The following is a 10,087-nucleotide window of genomic DNA, read 5'->3' as shown; positions in this document are numbered from 1 at the left end:
GCTGGAGAGAGACCGTTCAAAGCTTCGATCCCCAGCGGAGTCGCCAAAAAGTATATTCGCATACGAACACGTCACCGTGTACCCGAGACGCTAGGGGTGTTGCACCGCAGCTCACGTCGAAGGAGACCCAGCCAGAAGCATGGTACGCAAGCAATCCGGTGGGCGGTTTTGAAGACCCGAACCCCACACGCCCGGGAGGGACTCCATCAGGGCGCGTGGCGGCTATGGGCTGCCCTAGGTCGACCTGGTCGCCCCTAGGGCCTCGAGGTTTGCCGTCCTGCAACTACAAGAACGAACGAAGAACGAGGAAGAAGAAAACAAGGGAGAAGATAAAAGTAAAGGCAAGACATGATAGATTGATTTGTCGATTGTGTGTTGTTTAATCGGCCGTCACCCCTCACATATATATGAGGCGGCTTACAATAAAAGGACTCAAATCACGTCCAAATCATCAAAATTAGTAGCATGAGGTGTAGCATATGATGATTGAGGGTAATTGGCCCGGAACTTTTGGGCTAAAATTACATCAAGTAGCCCTCTTGCACCGCTCCTGCAGGTCGCATATGGCTTCGGATCGCGATGGTCCCAAAAAGCAGAGTTGTAGATCTCGCAATGGAGAAAAACTCTCAGTTGACCACGTATTCATCCGAGATCATCTTGAGGTTGAATTTTGCCTCGCAAATATGCAAATAATGTTAAAACTCTAGTTTCCGAAGCGCACCGCGTGCGAACTTTCTGTTTAGTCCGGAACCTCCCCGAAAGTTGCCCGGAACTTCCAGGGTAGACTTTTGCACCATACTGTTTTGGCTCTAACTTTTGCATACACACTCTGATTTATATGTTGTTTATATCAAAATCGATCGTTTCGACGAGGCGAAGACAATCCATGTAGAAACTTTTCTCATATGAGGCCTTCTCGAAGGCTTAATTGGCCGAACAATAGTCTGAATACAAAATGTTAATACTGTGAGCATAGTTTCGGCCCTCAAGATGAGATCGGATGGCGATGACCCAAACTTCAAAGATGTTCATGTCGACAATACTAAACTTTTTCATTTACATCACTTCTCCATTTGAGGCCATCTTAATTAAATTCTTGACCGTGCCAAAATCTGGTGTCAACACTATGAAAATCTTTGAATCGAAGAGACCCTTAGATTGACTTGTACCCATTAGCAAAAATGATTTTTAGTTTGAAACAACATCCCATAATGTACACGTACAATAAAAATCTGGTTTTTGTATTGAAAAGCTTCGAAGTGTGGTGTTGACCTTATCCCGGTAGTTCCTATTTTGAGAGTAGTCTGGGCATTTAAAAGTTAAGGCTAATAATCGTACGCCATCAATTTTCACTGTTCTTTGACAAAATAATTTGAAAAGTAGATGATGACCCATGTTGCCATGAAGATTTCTTGCAATATTTGTTTGATGAAATCTAAAATGGAGATGATACATTGAATTTGTTGAGAGAAATATAATTAGTGTGATTGATGAGGTGATATGTGTGGAGAGTTGAGATGTCTGCAAGTTGAGAGGGAATATAAATAGCATTTACCATGCATGTTAAGAAAAATAATTAGTAAGATGAAGATGTGACAAGTGTGGTGAGATGGCATGTGCGCATGTTGAGAGAATTGAGATAGTGGGGGGGGGGGGTCAACTATTTAGGTGTATAGGATTACGCTCTCGGTTCCCATTTACTAAGTTTTTGCTTCGCCATAATCTTTTAAGCTTAATAAAATTTATAGAAAATATATCAACATTTACAACATCAAATTTTTTTCATATCATAAAATATATTTTTATAATAGCTTTTTGTGTGTTGTGGATTTTAGCATGTTTTTAGACTTGGTCAACCTGAAGAAGTTTGACTTAAGACAAACCCGGAGCTTCAAGTACCTACTTTGTTTCATAATATAGTGTGCATTGTTTTTCTCAAAATTCAAGCTCCATAAATGTAATGATCTGACCCGGTAAGACCGGAGTCTCTATGTTCCCTGTGCTAGTCCCTGGATCAATAGCTAGCACACACCGTACATGATGTAATATTAAAAATAAACCACATGTCATAAATATTATCATAGACCCAGAATTTAATATAATAAATACATATGTAGCCCGTCTAGCTCATAAATTAAATACAACAAGAAGACAATAAAAAGCTTCATGGTGTCCATCAACGCATGTAGTTAAGTTGAGTATAGACATCGTAACACTACATCACATAACTTACTCATTGTAGAAAATCCTGTAACATGATAAGTTGCAGCCACAAGGGTCAATACATTGAATATATTGGCAAGTACACATGAATTACACCAGGCCTACTTGTACATGCAAGGTATAACAAAAAGAATGTCATGTGGTTGTTTTGCCAAAAAGCTAATTTATCCTTGTAACTACCTGGTAGACAAATTTTAATTGTCATGCTACATTTAAGTACATGTCTAACACTCTGTAGATGTCTGTAAACTTTACTATACACGGGAGCTACTATACACTAAGTATGTTCGGTCTTATGAGCCTAGGCAACAATTCATAGTGTGCCATCTTGTAAGTGCTTTCCAAAACAATCCTATTGTGATAGGTGTGCCATCCTGTAGGTGCTTGTCAACACAACCCCTATGCTAGATGGTACACCACCATGTAGGTTCCTGCCAACCCTATCGTGTTAGACGGTATGCCATCCTGTAGCTGCCTGCCAATGACAACCCACAGTGTTGGATGGTACTCAACCTAATCCAATCAAAAGCCAGAAGTGAGCCATCTTGTACGTGCTTTCCCCTGGACAACCCTACTGTTCTAAATGCCGCTTGTGATTGATATCACTTTTTGCTCAAACATAATTTTCATATTAAAGTTCTACTCAAATCCTAATATGGTCCTCACATAAGCTCAATGAACAAAACAATCCACCCCGTCTACATAGCATAGCAACATACAAACTACCACAACATAATATAGTAATATTCCTACACATGCATACTATTCCCTCCATTCCCTTATATAAGGCCAACATGACAAATACATTTTACATCTATGCAAGGCCACCAACAATAATCGAGCCAAAAATTAATGATTTTTCCTCGTACTAGCAACTTGTTTAATAGTTGCATGCATGTAGTCATAATGGCACTCTACTAGTTCCTTCCCTTTCCTTCATTGCGTGAAAGCGCGCATTAATGATCCCGGTTAACGAAAAGAAAAGTTGGCTTGCAAAGCAGTCATTAAATTTTACACTGGCACCTGTAATCTAAGTTTGTGGCCTTGCATAAGGGAATGGAGGGAGTATCATAACATCATATAAAACTACATGCATAGAAAACTATGGTAAAGGATGATCAAGGTGTAACTTTCCTGGTAAGTTTGTTGAATGATCGTCGCACTCACGATCCTGATAATTCTACGAAAAATGAATGCAAATAAACAGCCATGCCATTAGGTCTGGATTCAAATTTGAAAATGTTTCAAGGTGGAATAATGGATCTACAGGATGCTCATGTTCATAATGAACATTTAGGAAAAAGAATCACGTAATTTCATATCACAAGCTATAGCTAAAACAAACTTGGATGGGTTTTCATTAAAAACCCTACCATGACAATGCTTTTGGACACACTGGAAATCCTGCCATGATAGCGTTTTGAGCTGCTGAGGGTGTGGCATGTGCCAACACATGATTCATTTAAGTGGATGAATATGTGATGTTTGATCAAGATCTCACGGCTCAAATAACGTACTCCTTCACGTTCTAATCTTAATCATCAAAAGGAAATTGGACAGACGGATATGCTCACCAGAGAAAAGAGGTTGGGCGGAAGCCAGACTTGGTAGAGAAGACATGCGCCATCTAGGGAACTGATGATGCCAATGTGTAGGAGATCTTGAAGGATTGAGGATGTGCGTGTAGGCTGCATCGTGGAAAGTCGGTCTCGAAAATAATCTTGTGAGGCTCTTCTTTTTCCTGCTTGCGTCAATGGGGCTCGAACGAGGGTGTGGCCACATGGGTAAACTCTGGCAATGGTGGGGCGTGTGCTCTAGTGGTTCCTGCACCAAGGAGATGGGTAATATGATGGGAATCATTGCATGGAAAACAAAAAAAATCCTATGAGAGAATGAAGTCACCCAAGATCTAATCTCCTAAGTGCTAGCAATGAGTGGGGAAAGTCTACATACCCTTGTAGATCGAGAGCGGGAACGTTCTAACGAACATGGTTGATGTAGTCGTACTTTCTTGGAGATCCAATCAGATCAAGCACCGCACGAACGGCACCTCCGAGATATGTACATGTACGGCTCAGTGACGTCTCCTTCTCCTTGATCCAGCAAGCGAGAGGGAGATGTAGATGGGATCTAGGCTAGCAGCACGATGGCGTGGTGGTGGAGTTATGGTGGAACTCATGCAGGGATTCGCCAAGCAGCTGCGGAGGAGGAGGGAAGAGTGGTTGGGGCGAGGCACCTAGGGGTTTGGGATGGCTGTTGTTCCCTGTGCCTCCCCCTTTATATAGGCGTGAGGAGGGCTGGGAGGCTTGCACCCCAAGCCCTAGGACCGGCGGCCAAAGGGGGACTTGGCCACCAAGTCTCCCCCTTTCCTTGTATTGGGTTAAGGTTTTCTCCTATTGTGCATGGGCCAAGGTGGACTGTGGCTTGGCCTATGTAGGGCTGGTGCGCCGCCCTTGGGTCCATGTGGACCCTCAGACGTAGGTGGGCCCCACTCTGGGACCCCCGGAACATTTTAGAATCCTCTGATACAAATACCAGAAAAAACTTCTTCCGGAACCCTGAAAACCACTTTTCTTATATAAAACTTCATCTCTAAACTATTTTGAAGCTCCTCATGGTGTCCCAGATCCCATCTAATACTCCGAACTATCTTCGGTCTCACCATTATGAATATCCCATTACTACCCTCGCGTTAGCGAACGTTAAGTGTGTGACCCTACGTGTTCGAGAACATGTGGACATGATCGAGACAATTCTCCGATCAATAATCAATAGCGGGACCTGGATGCCCATAGTGACTCCCACATATTCAATGAACATCTATATCGCTTTGAACCACGATCTTAAGGATTCAGATAATCCCGTATACAATTCCTTTTGTCTCGCGATAATGTGAATTGCAACACAAGAAAGTTCCCTTTGAACCTCAACCTTTACTGAAAATACATGCAATATTTGTACAAACTTTATTTTGGGCTTTATAAATATTCCATAAAATAAATTTAGGGTTCTAAATAATTCCAAAAATGCTTTTGAACAACATCCAAACAAATATTCAAATAATTTTTGAAGCACTTCCCAACTCTTTTTATATTGTCAGAGTCATATTACCTTCTCTCTTTTGATTTTCTTATTCAGTTCACATTGTTTCAAATATTAAATCGAAATAAGGTCCAAAATGAATATTTGTTAATGTGATTTTATTCCCTCTATTTTGAACATTCCTTTTAACTATAAAGTTTCAAATCCTGGGTAAAATTAGCAAAACTCAAGCCACACAAGAAAGTTTTAATTAATCCAATGTAAATAATTAACATTCCAAAAATTTAAAATTTTGGGGATGTTACTTCTATTTATTGTAAAACTGACTACAAATAAACATACTCATTAAGTCGCATCACCTAAAGAGAACAATTGTTGGACTATATCGAGGATCAATCAAATAAGTTAGATCTCACCATTTGGAGCCTAAGAAAAAGCATGTTCTTTGGTTAAAAGACACATCCTTTGGCAAGAAGATAACTTCTTCATGGAAAGACACATCCCTCGATGAAAAGATGTCTTTTGTAAAAAAGACAAGTCACATGGTGAAAATATCTCTCTTCGCGGAAAGACACGTGCGGTAATGAAATGATGTTTCTTCCTAAAAAATATTAGAAAATAATGAAAAGAAATGCGGGAATTGTGAGATTCAAAATATATATTAATTTATAACTTCCCAAAAGATGCGACCAGTCAATTTGCCTTATTTGTCCTGGAAAACTAATTTATCAAAATTTAACATTTCAATTGTTTAATTCAATTATATTTAAACTTTGCAACTCTATTCCTAAAACAATACAAAAATTATATATATGCATTTCAAATAAAACTCACTGTTTTTTAATAAAACTCGTAGCAAAGTGCGGGCTTCACACACTTTTTTCGTGATGAACCTATTTTTGCGAGGTAAAAGAAATTTTTATTCGATGTTTACCGAGTTATAATCGAGAGGCACAAGTTCCTTAATACATGGGGAACTAATTAAGCCACGCCGCAAAACAATAATACATGACTGGCCAGCACCACTGATGGTATTTTCTAGATATTGACATTTTTTTCTAAGAAAGTAATCAAAGATTACAAAACATGACTTTGAAGCGAAAGGAGTAATTTAGGGAATACTCTTTTAGCAATGGCATTGTTGTCCTTTTTTTTTTTTGCCCGGAGCGCGGTGGTGTTTTCAATGTGGGTGAATTACATAGTCGAGAACTAGCCCAGATGAATGAATACCCCCGAACGCGGCCCACGACGCGGGTGGAATTCGCCCACTGGCCGCGTTCAGAAGTCGGCGGAGGTCATTCGCCCGCGACCTTCCGGCGAGCCCTAGCGACGACGACGGCGTGGGCGCAGTCTCATCCCTGGCACGCGCCAACGTGGAAGGCGGGAGGAGTGGCCGAGGGGTGGCGGCGCCTTAGCTTCCGACCACCACCGCCGCCGCCGCCGTGGGAGGTGAGCACCCCCTACCTCTTCTGATCTCTTTTCAGTTGTTCAGTTCTATATATACGGTCGATTCAGATTGATTCTTTTTTAACGGAGTCAGATTGATATAGAGTTTGCTGGGAGTAATTTTTACCCAAATAATTTCTCTTTCACTTTGGAAACGTAGTTGGAGGAAAACCTATTAGCAAGCATTAATCGGATACCAAGATGCTGGGCTCCAGATTCATCGAGTTCGAACTGGAATATTCAAAAACCTGGAACCTTTCAGTCGGCGACGTCGTCCGCTCCGATGAGATCTTTGCCGGAGGGCACGTCTGGAAGATATACTGTTACCCACATGGCACCAAGAAGGCCAACACAGGCAGATACGTCTCCCTGTACCTACGGCTCGTCAGCAAAGCCAAATGTGTCAAGGCCATCTTTGAGGCTTCCCTGCTACGCAGAGGCGGCCCTGGGCGTGCAAAAAGATGTACCAAGGTGTACCCACCTAATGGCATGAGCTCTAGGAGCAGGGGATGGCATGAGTTTGTAAGCCGAAGCGATCTGGAGTCTGGTTCCGTCCGGAAAGGATGCGTTACATTTTTATGTGGGATCACGGTTCTGTGTGACAGCTCCATTGCTGTGCCAGCCTCAGACATAGAGAGCCATCTTGGCGGACTGCTGGATCGTTCCGAGGGGACGGATGTTTCATTCTGCGTGAAAGGCGAGACGTTTCACGCGCATCGGGCAATTCTCGCCGCGCGGTCACCGGTCTTCAAGGCGGAGCTCTTTGGCCCCATGGCCGAGGCTACAATGGCGTGTGTCACGCTGCATGAAATTGAACCCGTGGTGTTTAAAACCCTGCTTCGATTCGTGTACACTGATTCCCTGCCTGTAGACAGAGAGCTTGGGGACTCTGTCACTGATATGGTAAAGCATCTGCTTGCTGCATCGGATCGGTATGCATTGGACCGGTTGAAGCTCGCATGTGCTCAGAAGTTGTGGGAAGGTGTGTCGGCTGATACGGTTGCGGATGCTTTAGCTTGCGCTGAGATATACAATTGCCAAGAGTTGAAGAGCAGGTGCATTGACTTTGTTATGGCAAAAGATAATTTCAAGAAGACTGTGTTGACTGAAAGTTTCATTAGTTTGTTGCATAAATTCCCCTCTATTCGTGCTGAGCTGAGAGCGAAGGTTGGGAGTTGAGACATAGGTTAGTGGGATGCATCTCCACTTATATTTCAGCCGTCAAGGATTGCTTTAGTACGGTTTTATGATATTTTGGACTTAGTTTGGGGACTACTATATCATATGGGTGGTTGATTTCAAACTGTTCCTTTTGCAGCACTGGATTACACGAAAAAAATTGTTGCCAAGTGATACTGGCAAGTAAGGGGACATGGAGGAAACCGTGGTACTATTCAGATACAGAGCTATGGATGTGCGCTGTCCTGGAGCTTTGTAGGCTACTTTCGGTTCCGCACCATTTTGTCCTGGATGCGCACACTGTCCTGAAGCTTGTTTTTGGATGTCCATATGGTCCCTTATAAACCATCTCAAACTACTATAAGTTTGGTTTTGCAATGAAAAAGGTGCTGGGCGCCCGTGCTAATTCTTCAGTTAAAATGAGAGAATTGCCATGCCTTATTTTCATCAGTTATCAATTTTAACATTCCACATGATTTTCTAACAATCGTTTCACTCTTTTAACTTAGTTTAGGGATAGCTATATGATAATTATCGAAAACCATATATAGCTACCACTCCATCTCCACGATAAGAGTTTCACATAGCCAACACTAGCACGTCTTTTGCTGGGCACACGTAGTCCCCTCCTTCCTTCCTTACTTCATTCCCCTGGTATTTCATCCTTCTGGCATTCAAGACCCTTTCCTCTCATGTTGTCCTCACGCTGCCCACAGCTCCATCTTCTCATGTTTGTGTCATGCCAATAGCTATTCACCTTACGTTTGCCATTGCCATGGCCAGCTAGTGAGCAACCTCCTTTCCTTTCCCCTTGTTCTCCAGTGTCGCAGATGAAGCACGTGCCCTCCAGGGGCCGCCACGTTGGTGAAGTCTATGCCAGATTGGGAAGGTGGTGGTTGTTCTAAGATTTTGGAGACATTCTTATGGTTTTTACGGAATGTGTTTTGTTTATAGTTGAAAACTCCTAGTCGATATGTTGGAAGATGTGATTCATTCACTTTGAAGCTATTTTTTGGTGAAAGTTCCTGAACTTTAGTTGGGAGACCAAATTAGAAATTTGGATATCTCGTTAAGAAATTAATGTTTTTTGTAGGAAGCTTGTAGTTCTCTAGTTGCAAGATTGAAGTTTTTGGAGTTGGAAGTTCATGAATTTTTAGTTGGAAGTGTGTAGTCTTAGGGCCTATCTGAAAACCTCCAGGCACCACAAATCCTCCAATATGCACTCTAATTCTCGATTCTGCACTCTGCCAAGGCCTCAGATACCCCAGATCGTTAGCGTTGGATATGGTGCCACATCTATCTTCTCTTGCGGCCGGCCCCGTAGTTGAGGGAAGTAGCAAATGAGTGGATACGGGTCTCGACTTCGGGGTCCGGGAGATGGATGTCGACTTTCATACCGGTGACGTCGGCCTACCCGATCCAAATCAAAGACAGAAGGGTTTGTCGCAATGACGTTGTTAGTGAAGGAGGTCAAATTGCAAGTGGTTACACTGCAGGGCGAACATATAAACAAGCCTCTCACAACTCTAAACTTGGACCCCTAGATGGGCAGTGAGCACGTGGAGGAGTTTATGAGAGCATCTCCAATTGATTTGGTAAATTTGGTGACTGTAGGAAAATTTAGTGTCACCTAGTGGGTTTTGATGATTAATGACAAACAATTAAGGGACTAACATGTTTACCGAGTGTATGAAGATGATATGGTCCCTAATGATTTTGTTTAATCAAAGGATTTAGAACTTTAAAATTGTTTAGGAAACACTAAAGTCTTGGGTTTTCCTAGTGAAGAAACAGTAGATGTTAGGTAGAAATGTTTATCCTTTTCTTCATTGATTCAAGCCAAACTGTACTATTAAGAGGGGTTCAGATTGTGAAGTAAGATTGAGATTCTTTACTTCGCTCAAACATAAACCATTGTTATACACATGGTGAAGACTTGGAAATCTACTTTCACGTGAACCTACTAGCTTCACTGACTAAGTTGAATACATTCAAAGAATCAACGTGGTTGAGGACTCAATGTCTAGTTCTTAAGTGTCACTAGAATTAGTTTCTTCACTAAGGTGTTAGGGAACTGAGTCATTGAAGTTGCCCTAGGTTCTTCGAAGAACTAGCGCGTGTTGCCATTTGGAAAATTACCATTGCATTCTTTCACGAGTGGCACGTTGGTGGGAGCGCCAAGTTATAAGTAGCCACT

At 42.1% G+C, this 10,087-nt stretch overlaps 1 protein-coding gene across 1 annotated transcript; it reads left to right on the top strand.

Moving 5' to 3' along the window:
* The first annotated feature begins 6,493 nt into the window (after positions 1–6,493).
* On the top strand, positions 6,494–8,288 carry LOC119327646 (BTB/POZ and MATH domain-containing protein 1-like). Its single transcript, XM_037600738.1, has 3 exons — positions 6,494–6,714; positions 6,872–7,897; positions 8,030–8,288. The coding sequence occupies exon 2, from the start codon at positions 6,913–6,915 to the stop codon at positions 7,888–7,890; it is 978 nt and encodes a 325-aa protein (XP_037456635.1). The 5' UTR covers positions 6,494–6,714; positions 6,872–6,912; the 3' UTR covers positions 7,891–7,897; positions 8,030–8,288.
* The last annotated feature ends 1,799 nt before the right edge of the window (positions 8,289–10,087 follow it).

This window comes from Triticum dicoccoides, chromosome 7A (genome assembly GCF_002162155.2).
Source record: "Triticum dicoccoides isolate Atlit2015 ecotype Zavitan chromosome 7A, WEW_v2.0, whole genome shotgun sequence".
Taxonomy (NCBI): domain Eukaryota; kingdom Viridiplantae; phylum Streptophyta; class Magnoliopsida; order Poales; family Poaceae; genus Triticum; species Triticum dicoccoides.
The sequence above is the reverse complement of the archived record's forward strand: the minus strand, read 5'-3'. Positions and strand labels throughout refer to the sequence as shown.

Coding starts and splice junctions, on each gene's coding strand:
- LOC119327646 (XM_037600738.1), top strand. CDS start 6,913: ATGCTGGGCTCCAGATTCATCGAGTTCGAACTGGAATATTCAAAAACC.